General features: G+C 55.2%; 2 protein-coding genes across 17 annotated transcripts in view; one reads left to right on the top strand and one right to left on the bottom strand.

The window, feature by feature from the left end:
• Scyl1 (SCY1-like 1 (S. cerevisiae)) overlaps positions 1-5,813 on the top strand; it is a 12,998-nt gene extending 7,185 nt beyond the window's left edge. The window contains exons 9-17 of one of the 6 annotated variants that reach the window (XR_388273.3): positions 2,427-2,582; positions 3,334-3,522; positions 3,602-3,702; positions 4,090-4,254; positions 4,431-4,570; positions 4,893-4,964; positions 5,089-5,295; positions 5,375-5,435; positions 5,539-5,808. Coding sequence is in view for 4 of the 6 variants with exons in the window: in NM_023912.3 (NP_076401.1) it covers positions 2,427-2,582; positions 3,334-3,522; positions 3,627-3,702; positions 4,090-4,254; positions 4,431-4,570; positions 4,893-4,964; positions 5,089-5,295; positions 5,375-5,435; positions 5,539-5,663 (1,191 nt within the window). In the remaining 2 variants the exon portion in view is untranslated. Of the gene's footprint in view, positions 1-2,426; positions 2,583-3,333; positions 3,523-3,601; positions 3,703-4,089; positions 4,255-4,430; positions 4,571-4,892; positions 4,965-5,088; positions 5,436-5,538 lie in introns of all 6 variants that reach the window. The other 5 variants (XM_030251145.1, NM_001361921.1, NM_001361922.1 and 2 more) reach the window with 5 other exon arrangements.
• On the bottom strand, positions 5,699-23,335 carry Ltbp3 (latent transforming growth factor beta binding protein 3). Of its 11 annotated transcripts, none has more exons than XM_006531673.2 (28): positions 21,673-22,388; positions 18,466-18,795; positions 18,115-18,357; positions 17,831-17,936; positions 17,500-17,592; positions 17,212-17,334; positions 16,664-16,822; positions 16,379-16,564; positions 15,644-15,660; positions 15,497-15,569; positions 15,267-15,365; positions 13,161-13,286; positions 12,932-13,063; positions 12,708-12,836; positions 12,359-12,481; positions 12,094-12,216; positions 10,480-10,602; positions 10,187-10,306; positions 8,561-8,689; positions 8,136-8,303; positions 7,905-7,988; positions 7,523-7,651; positions 7,304-7,441; positions 7,060-7,200; positions 6,763-6,924; positions 6,608-6,688; positions 6,393-6,524; positions 5,699-6,294 (listed from the first exon to the last, which is right to left on the bottom strand). In XM_006531673.2, the coding sequence occupies exons 2-28, from the start codon at positions 18,511-18,513 to the stop codon at positions 6,143-6,145; spliced, it is 3,339 nt and encodes a 1,112-aa protein (XP_006531736.1). In that variant the 5' UTR covers positions 18,514-18,795; positions 21,673-22,388; the 3' UTR covers positions 5,699-6,142. The 11 variants fall into 11 exon arrangements, with proteins under 11 accessions (XP_006531736.1, XP_006531731.1, XP_006531732.1 ...); XM_006531668.3 differs by having other exon boundaries at positions 18,115-18,317; XM_006531669.3 differs by having other exon boundaries at positions 16,379-16,561; positions 18,115-18,317.

Here is a 23,335-nt window from a genome sequence, read left to right as displayed (position 1 = left end):
ACATAGGGTATTTCAGAAATGTTTCAAAAAGACGGCTTTAGCCAGATGTTGAAGCTCTTATAATCCCAGTGCACGGAAGGCAGAGTCATGAGGATCGTAAGTTCAAGGCCAGCCTAAGCTACATGAAGAGCCTCAAAAAAAAAGATGGAGCATGTATGCAGGAGGAACGCCTTTCATCTGCTAGATGTCCTGCTCCTTGTAGAGGGTCAGCACTTAGCACTTGTAAAGGGTTTGAGGCTGGGGGTCTCTAGTAATGTAGATGTAGCAAAAAGGGATTTAGCACACTGAAGGGTGTGGCTATGGAAGGTGGAGTCAGACAGATGAGAGTCATTGGAGCACCTGGCACACTCATTGGAAGTGGGCTGCAGCAGGTCCTACTTGCTTTAAAGGTCAGTCCTTGCATCACTGGGTGTGGCCGTGCACAGCACACCTCTAATGCCAGCACTCAGGAGGCAGAGACAGGTGGGTCTCTGTGAGTTCAAGGCCAGCTTGGTCTACAATGTGAGTTCAGGACAGCCAGGAGTATACAGATTGTACGCTTTGTGGAGCCTATCAGAGAGGGTGGAAGCTGTTAGGGGCTGTTGGGTGGTGGGGTGATGACAGCCACACTCGGAGAATGGCGCATTCTGAGATGGGGGCTGACAGTCTTTCCTGAGAGGTAAAGATGATCCTGCAGCTCTAGGCTAAGGCACTGGAAGGCTCTGAAGGAGAAGTTGCTGAGAGGACTGCGGCGCAGACTGGGAACAGCTGGGCTGCGATTGCGCAGCTGTGTGACTGTCAGGTGGAGGCCTTGAGCTGGCACCGACCATGCACATGTCAAGTACAGGGAAGAAGTCTTGGTTAGGGAATGGCGCCAGGGGATTGTGCCCTCAGTGTACTGCACTGTGACAAAATACCTGAAATGACCTTCTGGGGTCAGGTCAGGGCTTCCAGTCCATGGTCACAGCTCTGCTGCATTTGGGCCCCTGGGGAGCCAGGACATGCTGGCAGGGGCCTTGAAGCAAAAGCAGAATTGCTTTCCTCATCACAGAACAGCAGAGGACAGAGGGGAGGCTGGCAAGTGATAACTCCCAAGGATCCACTGCCTTGGCAAGGCCCACTTCCATCATCTCCCACAACCAGCAAATTCTGAAGCCTCACTCCCAAGCCCTGGCTGCATGTGAGCGTTGCAGATACAAACCGCAGGGCGTGCGAGCCACGCAGGGAGAGAGCTGAGCAGGCAGGAGTCTTAGATACAGAAGAAGCTGACGAGTGCAGTTTGAGGTTTCTGACCACCCGAATTTCAGTAAGGCGCGCATTCACTCAGGCTGGGGCAGAACCAAACAGAAGCTTAAAAGTGTAGAAAGGGGGGCTGGTGAGATGGCTCAGTGGGTAAGAGCACCCGACTGCTCTTCCGAAGGTCTGGAGTTCAAATCCCAGCAACCACATGGTGGCTCACAACCATCTGTAACAAGATCTGACACCTTCTTCTGGAGTGTCTGAAGACAGCTACAGTGTACTTACATGTAATAAATAAATAAATATTAAAAAAAAAAGTGTAGAAAGAACTTGGGGGGTGTCAAAACTCCTAAAGGGTCATGGGTTCTGGTTCAGTTTATTGTCAGCCTGGAGTCATCTCGAAAGAGGGAAGCTTAAGATTTGGACTTGCCTAGGTCAGATTGGCTTTTGAGCATTATCTTATTTCTTATTCATGCAAGATGGATGGCCCAGCCATCCCTGAACGGGTGGTCCTGGGAGCATGAGCTGATGCGGAAAAAACATTTCCTCCTGCTTCTTGCCTCTGTACTCTATTCCTCCCCCTCCCATACCCACCCCCAACCCCACGTGGCTTTTTAAGACCAGATCTCTTTATATAGCTCTGGCTGTCCTGGAACTCATTGTGTAGACCAGGTTGGGCTTGAACTTAATGACATAAACCTGCCTCTGCCTCCTGAGTGCTGGGCTTAAAGGCTTGATTTCCATGCCTGGCTTCTGCCTTCAGGTCTTGCCTTGCATTCTTGTTGTGACTTCTGTCAAAGTAAATAAATTTAATGGCTGAGTCTGGGCGTGGTGGTGCATGCCTCTAATCCTAGCATTGAGGAGGTTGAAGCAGGAGGATTGCAAATTCAAGGATAGCCTGGGCTACAAAGCAAAATTAAATTGAAAATCAAATTTAGCAAATTGGAGGTCGTCAGTGACCTCAACCTGAGTGAACCGGTTTGGTAGAATGGGTGTCAGAGTGTGTTGGTGTGTAAGTTTGACGGGACAGAATGCTGGCAAGCTTCTGTGTCTGGCCATAAAAGAGAGCTGGAAACAGGGTACTCCCTGTTTTAATATGCTAGTTCGGGCGGGACTGAGCTAGACCGATCTGATAGCCCACTAGTGGCCTGCGCATCCTCCCAGGAGTCCTGGCTCACAGTCCCTCTCTCTCTCTCTCTATTTTACAGTCCATGCTGCTCTTGGCCCCAAAGCTGAATGAGGCCAATCTCAATGTGGAACTGATGAAGCACTTTGCAAGGCTACAAGCCAAGGACGACCAGGGTCCTATCCGCTGCAACACCACGGTCTGCTTGGGCAAAATCGGCTCCTATCTCAGTGCTAGTGTGAGTGTCCTGCAAAGCTGTGGGAGGATGGCAGCCTCATCTTGGGCTCCAGAGCCTTTGCTTGGGTCCTCACTGTCCCAGAGCATGGTCCTCAGTCCTGAGCATCGCTAGCCTGGTAGCGTAGTTCACTTACACAGCACTCGAACTTGTGCCAGGCCTGGACAGTTAATAAGACTGAATGAAAGTTGGGCATGGTGACACACGCCTTTAGTCCCAGCACTTGGGAGGCAGAGGCAGAGTCAGGTCAGGTGGATCTCTGAGTTTGAGGCCAGCCTGGTCTACAGTCAGTTCAAGGACAGCCAGAACTACATAGGGAGACTCAAAAACAAACAAACAAATCTAATGATTGAATAGGACCAGCACTAGGGAAGGAGGGAGGACACACTCACCCTCGGGGTGGCTGCACTGTACACCGTGAGGCAGTGTGGAGCCCAGTGGTCCAGGAGAAAGTTTTTGGTCTTTTGAGATAGGGTTTTTCTGTGTAGCAGCCCTCACTATCCTAGAACCAGCTCTATAGACCAAGCTAGCCTCAAACTCGGAGATGAACTTGTCTCTCATGAGTGCTAGAATTAAAGGTGTGTGCCACCTCTACCCAACATAAATTCTTTTCTTTAAGTTGAAAATGATAGGTTCATATTTTTAGACCTTGGTTGGCCCTGCCCTGGGAAGTGGAAAGTGCGGTCTGGTGGCTTGGGGCTGCTTGTTGCCTCTGTATATTCAAGCGTCCTTTTCCATCCACCCGGGCTCTCAGACTAGACACAGGGTCCTCACCTCCGCCTTCAGCAGAGCCACTAAGGACCCATTTGCACCATCCCGGGTTGCGGGTGTCCTGGGCTTTGCTGCCACACACAATCTCTATTCGATGGACGACTGTGCCCATAAGATCCTGCCTGTGCTCTGTGGCCTTACTGTGGACCCTGAGAAATCTGTGCGGGACCAGGTAAGGCACAGCCAGGGCAGACCTGGGGGCTGGGCTTGGGGATATTCAGTCTCTCTGAGGCTTGGCCACACCCTGGAAGTGCTGGGGCCTCTGCTACTCCACAGGCCTTTAAGACCATTCGAAGCTTCCTGTCCAAATTAGAGTCTGTGTCAGAGGATCCCACCCAGCTGGCAGAAGTAGGTGAGTGACCCACACTTGTGTTCTTTCTATGCCTTTTTTTTTTTTTTTTTGGTTTTTCAAGATAGGGTTTCTCTGTGTAGCCCTGGGTGTCCTGGAGCTTGGTAGACTAGGCTGGCCTTGAACTCAGAAACCCTCCTGCCTCTGCCTCCCAAGTGCTGGGATTAAAGGCGTGCGCCACCACTGCCTGACTCTACATCTTTTACTGTCCCCTGGTATGTCCTACCCCATGAGAGCATCCGAAAGCTGGAAACCCCCAGCAAGTCTCCATAGATGTTCCATAGATTGGAAGACTGAGCTAGGGAGGGTTTGCCGCGCATCACTGTGGCAGAGCTGGCCCTTCTGTCATCTCAACATGAAGCCTATACCTGCATCTCTCTCATTGTCCAGAGAAGGATGTCCATGCAGCGTCCAGTCCTGGAACAGGAGGAGCTGCAGCCAGCTGGGCAGGCTGGGCTGTGACTGGGGTATCCTCTCTCACCTCCAAGCTGATCCGAGCACACCCCACGCCTGTGCCGTCTGATACCACTGTGCCCCAGAGACCAGTGCCAGAGGGTGAGTCCCAGGCTCGCCGCATCAGTGGCTGAAAGCTATTGTCAGGTTCCCCTGCTGCAGTGTCAGGGACATAAGGCACGGGGCATCAGCTAGTCACTCTTTGGGCCTCCGTAGCACCCCTACTCCTTTCACCCCTTTCCTCTTAGCCACTTTACCCCAAGAACCCTGTCTCCTAGGAAATCCTGCTCCAGCCCCTGCCCTTGCCCAAGCTATCCCTGCAACCTCAGGGCACTGGGAGACACAGGAAGACAAGGACACTGCAGAAGACAGCGCCACTGCTGACAGATGGGACGATGAGGACTGGGGCAGCTTGGAGGTGAGCAGGGCCGAGGAGGCCTTACCAGGGACGCCAGCTCAAGGCACAGGCTGTCCTTCTGAGGAGTGTGCAGACCAGAGTTGGGCCACCCTCATCTGCATGCCATCCTGGTAGGGAGCTTTGGTCAGTCATAATAGGCCAGCAACAGCTTCTGGGCTCCTCCTATTCAACCCCAGGGTCTCTAGAGCTGGGTCAGAGAAGAGAGGGCTGGTAGGTCTCAAAACAATTAAAAATGCCATGGCTGGGAGGCTCACTCACTGTCCTTGCCCTCTCGGGGGTTGAGGATATTGCTGCTCATGCCGTTCTCCTCCTTACCCTGCAGCAGGAAGCTGAATCCGTGTTGGCACAGCAGGATGACTGGAGTGCCAAGGGCCAAGGAAGCCGAGCTGGACAGGTGGGCTGGGTCGGACAGGGGTTTGTTGTTTGGATGGGTGGGCAGGGTCAGGCAGGGGTCTCTACGGAGCACTGTGGTCATTTACTCTACCTGGCCTACTGTCTTTCCCATTGTCCACTCCCAGATCAACCACCCAGACCACAAATCTCTGGAATCACATTGGAGCAGCTGGGAAGTTGAGGGCTCCTGGGACCAGGGCTGGCAGGAACCCAGCTCTGTGGAGCCACCTCCAGAAGGCACTCGGCTAGCTAGCGAATATAACTGGGGTGGTGCAGAGCCCAGTGACAAGGGCGACCCCTTTGCTGCCCTGTCTGTTCGTCCCAGCGCTCAGGTACGGGCTCACTAGAGCACAGCTTAGAGCGGACTGTGCTGGGCGTTGCCTCTACTGCAGCCTACGCTTTCCCTTTCAGCCCAGGCCAGACCCAGACTCCTGGGGTGAAGACAACTGGGAAGGCTTGGAGGCTGAGAGCAGTGAGTATTTCCCATGAGGAGCGGACAGGGGCCCCCGTGGGCAGGTGCGGGATGAGAGACCTGAGACTGCTCAGCCCACTCGGCTTTCCCTTCCTGATCCCAGGACAGGTAAAGGCAGAGCTGGCCCGGAAAAAGCGAGAGGAAAGGAGAAGAGAAATGGAAGCCAAACGGGCAGAGAAAAAGACCACCAAGGGGCCCATGAAGCTGGGAGCCCGGAAGCTGGACTGACAACCCCACCCCCAAGCCACTGGGCTTCCAACCACTGGAGAGCAGGCCCGGCGGATGTATTTATTGTACAAACCATGTGAGCCTGGTCAGCAGGTCAGGCACATCTAGTGTACATAATCAGAGCCACAATAAATTCTATTTCACATCCTGGGTCCCAGCTCAGTCCAACCCGCCAAGCAGTTGATGCTGCCCGCTTTGGATGTGAATATCAATTTGCCTTGAAAGCCAAGAGTAAATTAAAGGGGCAGATCTGATGTCGAAGTTTCTAGGAATCACCCTTGGGGATAAAGCAGACAGCACTCTGCAGACAGGAGCACCCTTGGGTGTTGGGGTGTGGGAAGGAGATTTGTGGGCCCTGAAGGATCCTTGGGTCCATGCTCTCGTTTGGTCAGGAGCAAAGGATGTACTTGTCTGTCTCCACTTTCAGTGGAAAATACCCTCGATGATCGATCACTGAGGTGTGGGCTATGGCTGCATCATCAGCGGCGGCGCTGAGGCACGCAGGCCCCGTGAGGGCGGCTGCGCGTGAAGCCAGCTTTGCAGACACAGCGGAAGGATCCACTGGTGTTCACGCACCGCTCGCTCTTACACAGTAGTCCCCGCTGGTTCAGTTCTCGGCACTCATCAATGTCTGCAAGGTGGCATAATAGATGCAGGCTTGTGAAGTCCCACTGTGGTGCAATCTGCACCCCGCGGGCTCTGCCCTTCAGTCCCTAACGTCTTGCTCACCCACGCAGCGGGCACGGGAGGCGTCCAGCTGAAAGCCTCCAGGACACTCGCATACCGCCCCGCCTGGCCGTGGCACACAGCGTCCGCTCACACAACGGCACTCATCTGAATCCTCCTCTGAGCTGTCTTCGTCTGTGTGGGCCAGAGGAATACAGATATCAATATGGGCTCCCACTGATGGCCACTAATCTACACCTTTGCCCCCTTGGCCTCACCTCGCGGAGACTTCCCCAGTAGCAGGGGGCTTGTGTCCCAGAATGAATTGCTCTCACTCTGTGAAGTCGGGCACTGGGACCCTGGAAATGGGTACAAGAGTTAGCAACACTGCTGTACGCCTCTCCCTACCTCTAGTCCCTCAGGGGTAGCTCACCGGTGCCACGTGGCGGGCACGGTCTGCACTGGGTACCCCAGCCGCGGCCCTGGCGGCAGCAGCAGTCATCAAAAGTGAGGGCAGGTCCCGCCAGGGGCCCCATACACATGCCGTCCTCTCCTCGCTGGCCCCAGCACACTTCACGTCTCTCTGGGGCGTGCTCTGTGGAACATGACCCACATCAACAGGAGGGAGGCAGGGACTACCCACTGCTGTCCCATCCCGGCTGCAGGCTGTGGCCTGGGGGCTCCACCCTGACAGAACTCAAAATCGGCCCAGGACGAATGTCGCCCTCACCCGCCTGGCTCTCGGGGAGCTGGCAGTCGCGGCCGGAGGGCCCGGGCTCCCAGGGCGGGTGACACTCGCAGCGGTAGGAGCCCGGGAGGTTGACGCAGCGGCCAGGGCGGCAAGCAGCCGGATCCTGGCACTCATCCACGTCTATGGGACATCGAGGGGATTGGTGGAGGTGGTAATCACAATTCAGCATGGGCTCTGGTCCCTTCTTCCCCCCCCCCCCCCGCACTGTTTCCCCGGGCCTCACCCATCTCCTCCGGGCTCAGACACTGGCGCTGTGCGGGACTGTACTCTGCCGGCGGCGTGCAGGCACAGCGGTAGCCGCCACGTGTGTTCTCACACACTCCGTTCCTGCAGTTAGACTCATCCAAGCACTCATCCACGTCTGGGGAGAGAAAGAAGGGCTGGTGACAGGAACGGGCCTGGATTAGGCTGCTTTCCCGGGAAGCACTGTAGCTGGGCTCACCCACGCACTCCAGCAGGTTGCCATCGTAGTAGAAGCCCTGCTTGCAGTAGCACTCGTAGCCGGGCTGCGTGTTCACACACTTGCCCTCCTTGCAGATCTCTGCCCCAAACAATATGCATTCGTCGATGTCTGTGTGACCAAGGGAAATGTGAGTGCCCAATGGCCTCGGGCTTCACTTGGAGCTTTGGGCCCCTTGGCTGAGACTTGTGGGCGGGGCTTATTGGGAGAGTTGAACCCAAGGCTGGGTTTTCGGTGGGGATCCTTGGGGTCAAGCTGTTGTAAGGGGTGGAGTTTACCCTGCAAGTGGCAGACCCAACCAGCACCCTTAAACTAAACCAAACTGTAACGGAAAGAAGCAAGGAGGCGGCAGGTCGGAGCTTACCACGGTGGGCAGGAATGCCATAGTTCACAATGTTGTTGTCCTGAGTGTAGCCTTTCCCATCAGGACACAGGCTGTGAAATTCGGCTGCAGGGTGAGAGGGCAGGAAAAGCAGGGCTGAGCACGCACTCGCCACACATCCACTTTCTCCTTTCCCTCCCACCCACCCAGAGCCCTTTGGTTTCCAGATGACCAAAAGGGAGCTCTGGGAAGGGGTGGGTATATCCCTCTTACCTGAGCTGTAGACTGGACAGGGATAGATTTCGCAGTGGTCTCCCCAACCAGCTCCCAGAGAGCAACAGCATTCCTGCTGAGTGACATTGGTAGCCAATACGCTGTCACAGAACACTGTGTCATCGAAGTTAAGGTAGCACTCCTTCTTGTGGTGGGGCTGCTCCACCTCTGGAGAAGGGGACAGTTCAAGTTCATGGAGATAGTAGCTTTGGCCCTGTCTGCTGTACCCCAAAACTGCACCCACTCTGGCCTTCACCTGCCCTAGCCCTCCTTGTCACCTGGGGAGAGGTCTAACTCCACCCACTCCTCCCAGGCAAAGAGGATTTCTTCCTGTTCCAGAAATTCCAAAAGGTGGAATTGGGACACATGTCCCAGCCAGCTGTAGCTCCAAGGGTTACCAGTCTGAGAGAAGAGAGGGTACTCACCCTCACACCCATGCTGGTCCTGGGTGAGTGTGAAACCCTCATCACAGACACAGACATAGGAGCCCTGGAGGTTCTCGCAGGCCCCGTGGGGCAGGCACAGGCCTGGGTCCTGGCTGCACTCATCTATATCTAGGAGAGGCAAGGAGACCAGGAAGCAAGAACAACCTCCGCTGCGGAGAAACACAGCCCCCTTTCCCTGGGGTGTGCCCAAACACCTTACACAGGCTCAGAACCTGAGTTTCTGCTTTGGTTTCAAAGGGCATACAATAGAAGTCCCCTTGGGCCTGTTTGTCTGTCTGTGTGGGTAGGTTTGTGACACTGCTGTCAGCCTGGGTCACTGGAATGAGCTCCTGACCCTCAGCTGACATGGAGACCTTCCTGCTCATCTCCCGCTCCCTTTCCCTTGCTATTCCTCGACGGATAGTCAGTTGCTTGATATCCTCCTGCCTCAGCCTCCTATGCAGCTGGGATGGCAGGTACGTGCCATCAAACTTGGCTCTGCACTCTTTCACTCCTCCCAAATTTTTGCTTAAGGTAGAGTTGTCCCTACCCCTCTAAAAGACACACTGAGTACATTGCAACTGCTGTTCATGACACTGCAGAGAGATTCTTCCCACCCAGAGCCTCTGCTGAGAGACCCTTCCCACCCAGAGCCCCACTTAGAGACCCCTTCCTACCCAGAGAGACCCCTTCCCACTCAGAGGGATCCCTTCCCTCCCCAGAGCCCCTGCTAAAAGGCTCCTTATGTTTTTAATCTCCACTCTACAGTCATCTCCCTTTAATTAGCTTCTGGGTACCCTCACCCTGAACCTGAGGCTCATTTTCATGTCCCCCTCCAATGTAGAAGGCCCAGTTCATTGCTGAAATACCTAGTACACCACTTGGCAAACAGGGCTGTGCAGGTATCACATGACAGTGAAGGTACATAGAGGTCAGTTGGTTGATAGGTCAGACTATCATATCTGTAAGAGGCTGACCAGAGGGGCTGGAGAGATGGCTCTGCCCTTGTGAACACTGGCTGCTCTTCCAGATGACCCAGCACCCACATGTCCACTCACAACCATCTGTAGCTCCAATGCCCTCTTCTGGCCTCCACAGGGATGTATAAATGTAGTTCAGACATGATTCAGGCAAACATACATGCACAAAAAGGATTTTTCAGCCAGGCAGTGGTGGCACACGCCTTTAATCCCAGCACTCGGGAGGCAGAGGCAGGCGGATTTCTGAGTTCAAGGTCAGCCTGGTCTACAAAGTGACTTCCAGGACAGCCAGGGCTATACAGAGAAACCCTGTATCAAAAAAACAAAAATAAATAAAAAATAAAAAAGGAAAAATAAGCGACATAGAAACACTGCAGCCAGCAGGGCGACCCTTGTTAGAGAACAAATACATTGGTGAATGGGTTAGATGGATTGATGGGGAATGGATGGATACAAAGACTACAGAAAAGCTACAGTGTGTCAAATAGATAGAGAAGAGCTACAGTGTGTCAAATAGAGAAGAGCTACAGTGTGTCAAATAGAGAAGAACTACAGTGTGTCAAATAGGTAGAGAAGAGCTACAGTGTGTCAAATAGATCACACTGCCCTGCCTCTCCTTTCAGAATCCCTGGCCAACTTCTCATACCTTGGCACTTCCTACCGCCCACCAACCGATGACCCTGGGGACAGAGACATCTGTAGGAACCATTGGTATTGATGCAGTCACCCCCGATGCAGGCCGCAGGGAAGTCACATTCATCAATGTCTGTGGGAGATTATGGTTTGGATAATTTCATGGGTTGACTCCATACACTGGAGAACCCTGGGTCACTCCCAGACCCTCAAATCACAACTGGGATCTGGATGGCCTTGGAGCTGGGCAGTAGAGATCCCGGGGTAGGGAAGAACAGGCCAGCGCCCCGGCTTAGGACCCCTCACCCTCACAGCGGCTCCGATCCCTTGACAGATGATAGCCGGAGAGGCACTGACACTGGAAAGAGCCTGGTGTGTTCGTGCAGATGCCATCTTGGCACACTTTCCCAGCCTCACACTCATCCACGTCTGCGGGGCACAGAGGAGCGTCAGGGGAGCAGGCTCCGTGGGCTCAGGCTTCGGTTACTCTCCTCCCACTGCTGCCCATTTGTCTGGAGCGCAAAGCTGAGGCCCAGGGGACTTCCACCCTGCTCCCACATAAAAACCATGCATGGGTGGCCAAGTCAAGTGTTCCCAAGAGTCCGTGGCGATACTTGATGCTATAAGAGCTCATGTCTTCCCACTCTTCATCCACACTCACCAAACAAGAGGGACCCTCTCTTCCCATGCTGCTTAGGGTCCTTTAGCTTCTCAGGTGCTGCTCGGAAAGCCCAGCCACCTTCCATCAGCCCTACCATGCCTCTTCCCCCATCTCCTGATGCCCTTTCATCTAGCCTGCCTCCCCTAGTGTTGGTACCAAAAGGCTCTGCTAGATGCTCTTCTATCCAACTCTGTCTCCTTGGGTACGAAGGCTCAATTCACCATAGCCCCCATAGTCCACAGACCATAGCTCCATAGGGACATGTCTGGTTCAAGACGCCTAACCTGCATTTTCAGCTTCTGGCATTTCTGACTGAGAGACCCAAATGGGCCACCCTACTGAGCTTATCTAACATGGATAGCCCCCCAACCTCCCCTTTAAAGGGGCCCAATCCCAGGGACCTATCCCAATGAACAGCACCATGCACGGAGTCACCAAACCAGACTCCCTCCCCTCTTTCCCTGACCTTGACACCCAAACAACTTATTCTAATATCAGGGCATCTCATGGCCAGCCCAGCCCACTGCCCTCATCCCACTCATCCACAAAGCCTGCTGCTCTCTGTTCTTCTTTGCTTAGCTAACTCCTACTGTCCTTTAGAGAAACGGAAGCCTCTGTCCTTCAGGCCTCTGTCTCTGCTAGTTGACAAGTTTGCCAAGTTTCCTAGTTTGTCTGAATTCTAGTCTCTAGTCTAGTTTTTGGTACTTAAACATTGCCACAAGGAAGAGGACTAATGAGTCCCCCAGTCTGACATCTTCTTTTCCTTCAAATTATTAAGCTTCTCAAACTAAAGTTTCAAGTGTCATCTCTTAAGAGACAGGAGTTGGTTCAATAGTTAAGGGCATTTACTGCTCTTACACAGGACACACCCACTTGGGAGTTCACTGAGGTCAGCAACCCCAGTTCCAGAATATCTGGTCTCCTTTTTTGGTTTCTTTTTTTTCTTTTTTGCATTTTTTTTATTAGGTACTTTCTTCATTCACATCTCCAGGGCTATCCCAAAAGTCCCCCACACCCTTCCCCCCATTTTTGGTTTCTAAAGATACTAGGTATGTACGTGGTACACATGCATGCAATCAGGCAAAACATCCACACACTTAAAAAGAATCTACTTTCCAAGGTCTAGCTGCTTCGCTGAAAACATAGCCTTAGTAAGACTGCAGAATGAGTCCCCCACCAACCACTAGTTTTACAGGGTGACCCACTCTCTAACCTCCGTGAATGAGAGTATCTGGTCTGCCCAGCATGCAGGAGCTCACCTATGCAACTGAGGCCGTCCTGTGCGGGTTCGTATCCCTGGGCACACGTGCAACGGTAAGAACCCGGAAGGTTCTCACACCATCCAGGAGAGCAGGGGGTACCCTCGGAGCATTCGTTGACATCTGCAGGGAAGAACGCTAGTGCTAGTACTGTGCCCTACTGACAAACTGCCTGGGTGAGCCAACCCTCCAAGGGCTAGGGGCGGGAACTCTATTCTCTGGAGGCCCGCCCCCCCCCCCCAAGTGGAACCAGATCCGCCCTCACCACGACAGGCCCCGCCCCCCTGGCTACGGTAGCCAGGCTGGCAGGCGATGCACTTGAAGCTGCCAGGTTTGTTTTCACATTTGCCATCAGGGCAGGTGCTAGGGTCGCGACACTCGTCGATGTCTGCATGGAAGGGAAAAGGAAGAGAACATGTCTGGGGTCAACATAGCTGGTCCGATGCTCATAGTCCCCGACAGGGCCTCCCTCCATCACAAATCCAGGCAAAACGGACCAGTTTTAGCTTCCCTGACCCCAGCCTGAGAGGATCAGAGATGGGTGCAGGCCTCTTGCTTCCATCCTAAGTCGAGGGACGGTTATGATGCCCGCTTTGGTCTGGAGGGTAACCCACCTTCGCAAATGGGCGGTCGGGAGGCCTTGAGCCGGTAGCCAGGATAGCAGTTGCATTTGTAGTGACCAGGGAAGTTGATGCAGAAGCCACCGTCCCCACACAGGTGAGGCTTGGTGCACTCGTTCAGGTCTGAGCAAAGACAGGGTGCGATGGGGCGTGGGGCGGGCAGTAGGAGCTGGTCCCACCCAGTATACCCGGGTTAGCCAGGAGCTGGTTGCGCTCACCCACGCACGAGCGGCCCCCTGCACCCACGTGGAGGCGGTAGCCTCGGTTGCAGTGACAATTGTAGGAGCCACCAGTGTTCATACAGATGCCTTTCCCGGGGCCGCAGGGCTCTGCCTCGCACTCGTTCACATCTGGAAGGATCAGCATGCAAGGAGACATCAAAGGCGAGTTGTGAGCCCCTGCGGCGGCTCCTCCCCAGCCAACCCCTGTCCACACACCCCTGCTCACCAACACAGTAGCGGTGCTGCGGGTGTGACCGGTAGCCAGCGTTGCAGTGGCAGGAGTAATCCGAGGGGCCAGGCACACACTGTCCATGGCCACAGATATTCTGGTTCAATCGGCACTCATCGGTCTCTGTGGCATGAGGGGATTGGGTCAAGGGCTGATCAGGGAATAGGTGTTTTCTGCCACACCCCAGAGGCAGAGACTGACACGCCAACCCTACTGACCCGGAGAGCCCTCTGGCTTCTGCACACGGGTATTTAAATCCTAGGATTTCCTAAACTTTATCTCAAGTAATACTAACACCAATGTTCCAGAAAGTCTCCAAACAGGACTCCGGTGTCCTTGCCATCCCTGCCACCTTCCTTACTTTCATGCCTGCCTAGGATTCTAAGAGCCTGACCCCTGTCACCTCAAATCAAACCACAACAGCGAAGTGCCCTATGTTCTTTTTGTTTTTTTCGAGACAGGGTTTCTCTGTGTAGCCCTGGCTGTCCTGGAACTCACTTTGTAGACCAGGCTGGCCTCGAACTAAGAAATCCACCTGCCTCTGCCTCCTGAGTGCTGGGACTAAAGGTGTGTGCCACCACGCCCAGCTGTCCTATGTTCTTAATACTCTTTTGCAAGAGTCTCTGAGACAATGTTCTTCCCAGTCCCCTCAATAGTTTAAACCCTGCAGCTTCAGGTTTTCTATTATCTTCTAGCCAGTGACATCAACACCCCTTGCTCCAAGGACGTGGGTCCTCCATTTTCCACCCAAATGGTCGATTGTCTGCCCTCCCAAGACAGATTCCAGTCAGTCCTAGGAACACAGCTGTGTCCAGATGCTCAGATGGGGGGCTCTGCTCGCCCTCGGGTTTATAAGCTCCACTTCCTCCTCTCCCTTTTGATCCCCACCTCTTTCACGAAGCCCAGGGTGATGCTAAACTCAGCTCTGCCGGAATACACCTGGCCAGCGGGCCCTTGCAGGCTGCTCTCTGCCTTGCACCTGTCCATAGGCTTTCTCGCTCCCCTCCCAGTCACCTTGTCCTCCACATTTCCACAATCCCCAGGGGTAGTCACCTTCCACCTGAGCCCCTCATCTCATAAGCTCATCTAGGCTCAGGGTTTCAGTCAGGGTCAATAGTTGTGGCCTTGGAGTCCCTATGACATAGGCTCCATCTAGCTTCTCTGTGACCTGGGACAAACTGCTAAACCTCTCTGAACCTGGGCCTTTTTCATCTGGAAAATGAGGCAAGCATTTCCCCTTCAGAGTAAGAGAGCAGGCTGATGCTGTCTGTGAAGTTCTTCACATAGAGCCTGGCAGAGAGACAGTTCAGTCCGTGCTGGCAATCATTCCTATGCCTACGTCCTTGCAGACGCTTCTCATACCCTTTGGCACGAACCCCGAGCCTGTAATGGCGGCCCCATGAGCTGGCTCCCCCTGCTTCTCTGTGGTTTCTCCCTCCTCCACCAATGATTCATACTTCCTACACCTTTGCCCAGATTTAACCTCCCTGGAATGTTCTTCTTCTGACTCTGCATGTCCCTCCCCTCCCTACTTCTCTTGAATGTCTAGCAATCTTTTAAGCCCTACATACACACATACACACACACACACACACACACACACACACACACCCCACAACCTCTCATTGTTACCTACTATTACAATCTTCAGACTTCCCGTCTTCCTGACTTATCTTTTTGTAGCATTTATGAGACATGCTAGGCTTTAATTATTGCTCTATTTTGTGGGTCTCATACTATAGCCCAGGCTGATCTTGAACTCTAGGCAATCCTTCTGCCTTCACTTCCTGAGTATTGAGATTACAGGTGTGAGCCACCACACCTGGCTTGATCTGTTTGCTTTGGTTGGGGTTTATTTGGGGGGCACATAGTAGGTGCTCAATAAGTACAAGTTGACTGATGAAGACTCTCAGATTGAGCTGGCCATCATACCAACAGGCCGCTGGAAAAGTACAGCGACACCTCTCCTGCTCACTGGACCTTCCCTGGCTCCAAGTTCTGGGCAAGTGCTAGCCCGCTCGCTAGCCTACGGAGTGTTGGAAGGAGGAAAACCAAGCTGGATGTGCGGCCTATCCAGGCTGTGGCCCTGATGGCAGGCCTTACCTGTGACCTGAGTGGGGGCGATCTCCACTGCACTTCGGGATGGGGGCAAGTCTGGCAGGAACCGGTGGAAGGTAGGTGGGGAGGGGCGAGAGATGAGCTCTGCAGGCAGAAGCAGGGGCTTTTCAGAGAGCAAGGCTCCTACCTCCGCAGGCTACACCCAAACACTGACACTCCACAAGCACATACGTCCCAGTGGTTTAGCCCCCCCCCCCCCGCAGTGCCTCACTCACCTGGGTAAGGCCGGGGGGGTGAGGTGGTGGTAGTGGGGTGGCTCTGCTGCACCGATCGCTCCTCACTCACTGGCTATGGTTACAGTAACGTAAGCCCTCCTTGGTTCCTCTGTCTCCCCACCCCTCCACCTGGGCTCCCATACTCACTGGATCCATGGTCACTCCTAAAAGAGAAGGTGGAATATTATTTATGTCAGAACAGGAGGTCAAGGATCAAGGTGTATATAGGTAGGGTAGGTCTCAGCGTTCAAAAGGCAGGCCTTTGCATCAAGGCTCAAAGCTCAGATCCTGGGATTAGGGTCATTTGCGTAGTAGCCATTGCCTAGAGTGCAGCAGTTAAGCTCGATCTGTACAGTGCCAGCCTAGGAGGCGACAGCTCAGGTCAGGTAAGGTGAGGGCAAGGGAATAAATAAGGCCTGGGGTGGAGGGTGTCAGTGTTCAGGCTAGGGATTTACATGTTAGAGCAGTGGTTCTCAACCTTCCCAGTGCCACCCCTTTTCTACAGTTCCTCATGTTGTGATGACTCCCCAGCCATAAAATCATCTAATTGCTACTTCATAACTGTAATTTTGCTACTGTTCTGAGTCCTAATGTAAATATCTGATAGGCAGGATATCTGATATGTGACACCCCCTGCCCCCAGGGGTTCCAACCTACAGGTTTCAAACCACTGCCTTAGCCCATGAGTCTTTTTTTTCAAGACAGGGTTTCTCTGTGTAGCCCTGGCTGTCCTGGAACTCACTCTGTAGACCAGGCTGGCCTCGAACTCAGAAATCCGCCTGCCTCTGCCTCCCAAGTGCTGGGATTAAAGGCGTGCGCCACCACGCCCGGCTAGCCCCTGAGTTTTATCTGTGGATCTGGAATTATTGGATCAAGCCAGACCTCTCTCTTCCTCTGTGTCCTCGAGGGGTGGTGCTCGGCTGGGGCTTTCAGGAAGCTGCTGGGGTTTGGGTGGCCCGTCGGGGTGCAGGAAGAGGGAGAAGTCGCTTTCCCCCTGGATGGTGAGCGTCTGGTGGGAGGTGAGGATATGGTACCCTTTCCCAGCCGGGCAGATCTCCTTGAAGGCTGCTGTGGTCAAGATGCAGACACCACAACAAGTGAACTCCTGGACGGGTACACAGCTTGCCGTCCCATCCCTACATCATCCACGATGTGCCTCTGCCTCACCTGTACCATCTGCCGGGCAGCGCTGGCACCGGGCACCCCAGGCTTTACCCACACTACAGCAGCAGAGCTGGCGGGTTAGGCGTGTGGTCAGAGGGTGCTGGCACTGGTGTTCGGTGCTCACAAGGCGGAAACACAGGCTCTTCTCCTCTGGTTTGTCGGCTGCAGGGGTGGGAGTGGAGGGCAGGACCTGAGCATTGCTATGTCCCTCTGCCCAGTTGCTTCTGACACTGCTTCTCTGTTCTGTCAGCCTTTTGATCTCTATGTGGCCCTGTCCCATGGGACTCGCTGAAACCTCTGTGACCACTGACTCCTGATTAGAGTCGCTCTGAATTTGCTCTTCTCACCAAACCCTGACTTCCTCTGACCTCTATGACCTCTGATCTCAGGTCATGTGACTCATCACCGATTCTCTCTGCTCTGGGTCTTGTCCTTTCTGCTAGCCGCCCTTAACCTGCCCTGACCTCTTGTGACCTCTTGACTGTGCTTGAAGCTCTGCCCCTCCCATCCAGCCTTGTGAATCCACAGGACCAGGAGTCCCCAAGTCTCACCAATGCACTGTGTGCGCGAGGGACCCAAGCTATGACCGGGCGGGCAGACACAGCGATAAGAGCCAGGGTTGTTGAGGCAGTCACCATGGCGACACATGCCAGGCATCGCACATTCGTTGATATCTGTGATAAACAGTTTGATTCTCATAGCTGGGGCCATAACATGGCAGCAAGCTGCTCCACACACTTGAGGGTTCTGCCTTCCTCAGACCCTTTCTCTCCCACCTTGGGACACACCCATGACCTCTGGCCCACCCTACAGTCCACAGACTCTCCAGCTGACCATACCCTGGCAGTGGGTGCTGTTGAGCCTCTTGTAGCCCTGGGGGCAGTCAGCACCCACCTCCCCACGTACAGGTCCAGGCTTCTGCACCCCTGTATCTGCAGAGAAAGGACAGACGCAATAGCAACAAGATGGGGGGAAACACTGGAGTTCTGCAGGAGAGAAGTGAGGGCTCTGGGGAGGAGAGAGAGGATTTGATAGGTTCCCCACCAAATTTGGGGGTGGAGCCTGCATTGATGTGTGTGGGGGTGGGGTGAAATTCCCACAGCAGGGATGGGAGAAAGATAGCTGGATCAGTCACCCAGTGGGGGATACCACACTAAGCCAGGCACTCACACTGAAGCTGTGGGCACTTGTGACACTTGCTTTGTCCCCAGGCAGTACCGATGCTACCGCAGCAATCTTCCTGCTTGGTAAGGCCAGGCAAAGGGTTGCTGCCACACTAGAGGAAGGGATGTGGAGAGGAATCACCGAGTGCCCCGCCCCCACTGGCCTCCCTCCAGAGGCCTCTCTCCTTTTTCCAGCCACAACCTGTGACACTCAATTGTATGCGGCCATGATGTGACTCAGGTGACCCTGAAATAGAATGACTGTTCTTTTGGAATTGCGGTTTCACTCACAGGCTGCTTGGGCAATGTGTCCTGGAAGCAGCGGCCCAGTGGCTTTTGGGTGGGTGGCCTCGGGTGCTGGGGCTTGGGATGCGGCAGCAAGTGCTGGGAAGAGGCTGGGCCTTCAGCGTTCGGCCCCTCGATGCGGTGCACCTGAACGGAAGCTTCAGGAGGGTGATGGACACGCACGTTCACCACGGGGGGCGGAGCCTGCACTGGGGGGCGGGGCGCGGTGGCCTCAGGGCTGTCCCGCTCCTGGAGGGTCGCGGCGCTGAGCTCCTCCGGGGCCTGGCCCGCGCCTTAATCCGACCACCCTTATTGCCCGCCCGTTTAAGCACCCCCGGGTTGCCCGTCTCCTAGTACCTTCTGCCGAGATTTGTCCTGGCCCCAGGGGCACCAAGAAGGCTGCATGTTGTGCAGGAGGACCCTCCCCCGGCCCGGGAGGATCTGCGATCACCTGCACCGCGTAAATGGCGTGTTTGCTAGCCACAGACTCTCCTTCTGGGGCAAGGGGCGGCAGCGGGCCTGTGGACATGGCCCCGGTCCGGGCCAGGCCGGGGCCTGAACTCCCGGTGCCAGCTCCGGTTCCTGCAGCAGGCACCTGGCAGAAGCGCCCCGTGAAATCCGGGGGACACAGGCACTGGTTTCGGGAAGAGCACTGGCCACCGTTCATGCAGGGTAGAGGGCACACCACTGAGGAGGAGACAGGGGTCAGGGCCTGGTTTCTCTTCAGGCCATCCTCACCCACATCCTGGGCTCACTGTGTGGACTTCCCATTAGCTCTGCTCTTATTGGGAACCTGACTGACAACAGGTCCCACACATGAAAATGGCCTTCTGTAGGTCCCCGAAACTTTTCTCTCCAGGACTTGTGGAGTCTAAAGTTCCAGGCTTAACTCCTGGCCACATGCCCTTCTCTCTGAGGCCTTATTTCCCTGGCCCTTGCGTCTGGGCCTCATCTCCGGTGGTAATGTTCCCACGAGTGAGCACTGTCTATACAGACTCTTACTCCAGTGTGGAACAGAGTGTGCAGAAGTGACAACCAAAGCTCTCCCCTTAGCTCAGGTCTCAAGTTTCTCCCCTAGCTCATCCTCATCTCCTCCCTCCATCTTGCTACCTACCTCAGCTCATATAGCTGCCAGCGACATGCCATGTCTAACCTCACCAGGACCTGGTCCAGGATACTGACAGACCTCTGTCTCCCTGGGAGTACCCCTGGGAATTCTTGTCTGTTCAGCCACATGTAACAGACTCTAGCGTCCCAATTGCAGCCTCTACAGTGTCCCCTAAGCCTATCTCTGGTCCTCCTCAGGGTCTTTGCCCACCTGTCCACAATCCCAGCATAATTAAATAAAGGAGCAGTGGGGAGTAGGGGATTTCCAGATCTAAACCATGTCTATTCTCAAGACATGGGTACAGGAGGGGGACAAGGAAAGAGTCGGGGGCAGGTTCAGCGACTCCGGATTGGCTGGGCTGTGGGTGCTGGGGAGATTTTCTGACTTTTCCCCAGCCACCAATCTTACAAACACCTGGATGACTGTGGGCATCAGCAGGCGGCTCCCTGTGCCCCAGGCCTTGCTTCACAGGCCTGTGTGTCTGTCCTGGAGCTCACTGTGTGTGTGTCTCAGGCAAAGTTCTAGCAGAGAAGACCCCTTCCCCCTTCACTCATCTTACTTTTCTACTCCCTGTCTTACGTTTGAGGCCATGTTCCAGAACCTTCTTTGACTCCAACTCCCTCTGTTCAGCCCCTGTACACCCCTGCCTAGGACCTACCTATCCACCCTTTACCAGTGTGCCAGTGTTCTCATGGTTATAGCCTATCTGTCCCTATATTCCTGACTCCTTGCCAGTTGCTTCATGTCCTGATCTGATTCTGGGCCGTGTCTCTCCCAGAAAGGAAAGGTTTTCCCATTCTCTACCCTCTGCCTAGCCTGGCTGGCACTTTCCCGAGTTGTAGTCATATTTGCCTTTACCACTATGAAAGGCATTTTGGAGGGCAAAGCCTGGTGGTCCTCAGCACTGTGTTCCAAAGGAGGTCCCTGAGTCCCAACCGCAGCTCCTCTCCTGCCTGCCTGCCTGCTCTAAGGCCACTCCTCGGCATTCTGGGGAGGAAAGGTGGCTGTGTTGTTTTCCTGAACACTCACAGGGCAGCCCTAACTCATTCCTGATCATCAGGGTGGGCTAAGAGCATCCCATACTAGCCTATCCCATCCTGTCTAGTCTCTGGAGACCAGGCCTCAAGGGCAACAGAGGTGTGTCCTGGGCCAGAGGGGGCAGAATCCTCTTCTTCCTGCTTTCCAGTGAGTCACCCATGGTGGTGAGAGTGTGACCTCTCAGTGACATCCTCCCACTGTGGCCCGGGCACTGAGCCTGGGGGATGTGGGCAGCATAGACAGAGACGGCAGCCTGCACAGGATGGCCCTGCAGGGGGCCCGAGAGGCTGGGCATGCATACGCTCACATGCACAGTCATCCTGTCCTACACAGACTCCTTCTGACACAAATACTACGGGCTCATTGTGTAAACACTCCCAGACAGTGACTGTAGACACACAGAACACGAAGTGATCACATCGTGCCATGCCAAAGCCTGTGCGTGTGTATACACATGTGTGCATACACATACACACACACACACACACACACACACACACACACACAGAGTCCTCATGAGAACTGGGAAGCACACAGTGGGACTCCTTGAGTCCGAAGCTGTGAGTGAACATAAGAATGTGTGAGAGGGGCTGTTTTCCTGGTACCATCCTGGGCACGGCCTAATTACCCTGTCCAGGAGGGTAATTACCACTGGGACACCTCCCCCCAGCCTAGCCCACAGGGCCCCAGGGGAGGAGTCTTGAGCACCAGGCCTTCTCTTTAGAGAGAGGCTAAAGGAAGAGGTGGGCTCTAGGTTGACCAGGAGGCCCTCAGACTTGGAGTGGAGGCAGCTCTGAGGGTCTTTCAGATGAGTTATATAGGAACGGATGAGTTATATAGGAACGGATGAGTTATATAGGTAACAGACTAGCTGTTTGAGGACCCCAAATGACACCTCTCTCTCCCCCCATCAGGTCAGTGCCATTATTTAGTACCCTACTTCTTAGGCCTCAAAGCCTTTTCCCCTCAGATTTTGCCAAGAGCTAAGTCCCTCATTCCAGTCCTGATCCTAGCTCCGCCTTCCTGAGAACACAGGTGTCTCCTTCCACCAGGCCAAACTTGAGACAGTTGAAAGATTTCTGTTTGGGGGGTGAAATATTTACCCCCTTCTGCGTGAATTCCTACCCTTGCTCTCATCTCTCCAACCCCTTGTACGCTCCCTCTTCAAACTGAGCACCTCCCAGGAGTTCTGTGTCATCCGAGACCCGAGCTTAAGCCTCAACCCTTATCCAATACTTAAAAGCCCAGCACCTCACTCTGTCTTCCATGGACCGCAGCCTCTCAGAGCCCTGGCCCCAGATCCGCGATCGATGTATCCCAGCTCCCCATCTCTTATCCCCAATGCTCCACTCTGTTTCCTGCCTGGTGCTGTTGCCTGCCCTTCCTTATGTCCCCAGCCAGAGCCCCCTGGCCCTCACCCACGCGGAAGCCAGAACCGGTGAGCGTGTCGGTGCTGTGGCCGTTCTCTCCGATGAGCGTCATGTTGGAGCCCTGCTGACAGCTGTCCCGACACTGGCCCTTCAGACAGGTCCGCTTGCAGATCACTGGCGCAAAGACCACCTTGAAGCGTTCGCGGGCCAGCGCCCCGCCCCCGCCTGTGCCCCGCTCGCCGGCCGGCCCACCCTCGGCCCCGCCGCCGGGGCCCAGCAGCGCCAGCAGGAGTAGTGCCAGCAGCCCCAATGCCCCGGCCTGGCGCATCGCAGGGGCCAGGCCGTGGGCAGCCCCTCGGGGCCCGGGCATCCGGGGCCGCACGACCCTCGGAGATTGGAGGTCGAGCCCGAGCAGGGGATCGAGTGTTGGTAGCAGAGGGCAGAGCGGGGCGAGAAGCCAAGGGTAGGGAGGGGACAGCAGGAGCGGCCGGGATCCCCGTTGCGAGGGAGAGCGATGGAAGCTGCACTGAGGGTAGAGCGAAGAAACTTCCCTGGCCGGGAGAAACCCAGCCAGGCCCCGAACTGAGGCCGCAGCGAGGAGGCCGGAGCAAGTGGAGGCGGAGAGGAGGAGCGAGGGGAGAGGAAGGCCGGGCGGCCAGCCCGCTCCGCGCCTCCCCCTGGCCGGGCTCCTCTCCCGCGGCCGCCGGGAAGCAGGGAGCGCGCGGGGAGGACGCAGGGAGAAGTGAGCAGTTGTTTTCCCTGGCTGGAGCGCGCCGGCGGCGAGGGGGGCTGGGACGCTGGCCCGGGGCCAGGGAGACAATTTTTTTTTCTCCTCTCTCTTTTTCCTTCTGGTTCAAGCGTCTTTCGCTGCTGCCCGGAGAAGCGACGATGTGCGGCAGGGAGGGCGCCGGTTGGAGTGGGGGCAGCCCCCTAGGTGCCCGCCCCGCGCAGGAACCGACCTGGGTTCTTTCCAGAAGAATCCTCACCTGGGGACTCCGCCAGATTCCTCCGGGCGGGGTGCAGAGGCCTGTGCACACCTCCCCCGCCCAACTACTTTTCCACCTGGTCAAAATGGGGAAACCGAGGCAGATGGTCCTTGCTTGGAGGATCAGAGGTCTGTTAACTTTTGCCCATTGGCCTTTGTACATGTAGGGGTTCTCGAAGCCCTGAAGTCATGGGTCCTTATTCCTGGTCCTGTCTTCTCTCGAAGGAAAGGATTTAAGCAGGAGAGAGCACCTTCTGGCCAGGGTTTACTGGCCGGGGAGAACCCTGTGGCCTCAAGAAGAAGAGCAGAAAGAACAAAGCTAGAAACCTGGCTTCCCTGCCAATGTTCCCCCCCCCCCCCCCGCTCCTTAGAGGGCTTCCTGGTGCCCACCCTGCCACCTCCCCCCTTCCCCTCGTCTGGCCTGGCTGGCGGCGCTGGCTCTGGGCCTCAGACACTCTGGAATCGCCAAGGTCTGAGCTCAGGGCCTGGCCCCCTTCCCAGGCTAACAGCCGGAGAAGGGAGTGCTACTTGAGTGCTCAGGGGGCTGGGGAGAAGCCCAGCAGGGCCCTGGGGCAGGGGTTGACAGGGGGGTGGGGAAGGGTCTTGAATTTGCTCAAGGCTGTAGAAGAGCTAGACTTACTCACTGGTCTGAAAGGGGAGGCTGTGGTGTCCCGGATCTGGACAATACTGTGAGAACGTGCTAGGAAGCCCCAGGATCCAGTGTCT

The sequence above is a fragment of the Mus musculus genome, chromosome 19 (assembly GCF_000001635.26).
Source record: "Mus musculus strain C57BL/6J chromosome 19, GRCm38.p6 C57BL/6J".
NCBI lineage: Eukaryota > Metazoa > Chordata > Mammalia > Rodentia > Muridae > Mus > Mus musculus.
The sequence above is the reverse complement of the archived record's forward strand: the minus strand, read 5'-3'. Positions and strand labels throughout refer to the sequence as shown.

Bases quoted from the DNA above. Each gene is read 5' to 3' on its own strand.
- Ltbp3 (XM_006531668.3), bottom strand. From the start codon at position 21,994: ATGCCCGGGCCCCGAGGGGCTGCCCACGGCCTGGCCCCTGCGATGCGC. The intron at 18,796-21,672 runs GTGAGGGCCAGG...TCTCCTCCTCAG, and splicing joins CGGTTCTGGCTTCCGCGTGG to TGGTGTGCCCTCTACCCTGC. The intron at 7,652-7,904 runs GTAAGCTCCGAC...TTGGTCACACAG, and splicing joins TGGCATTCCTGCCCACCGTG to ACATCGACGAATGCATATTG.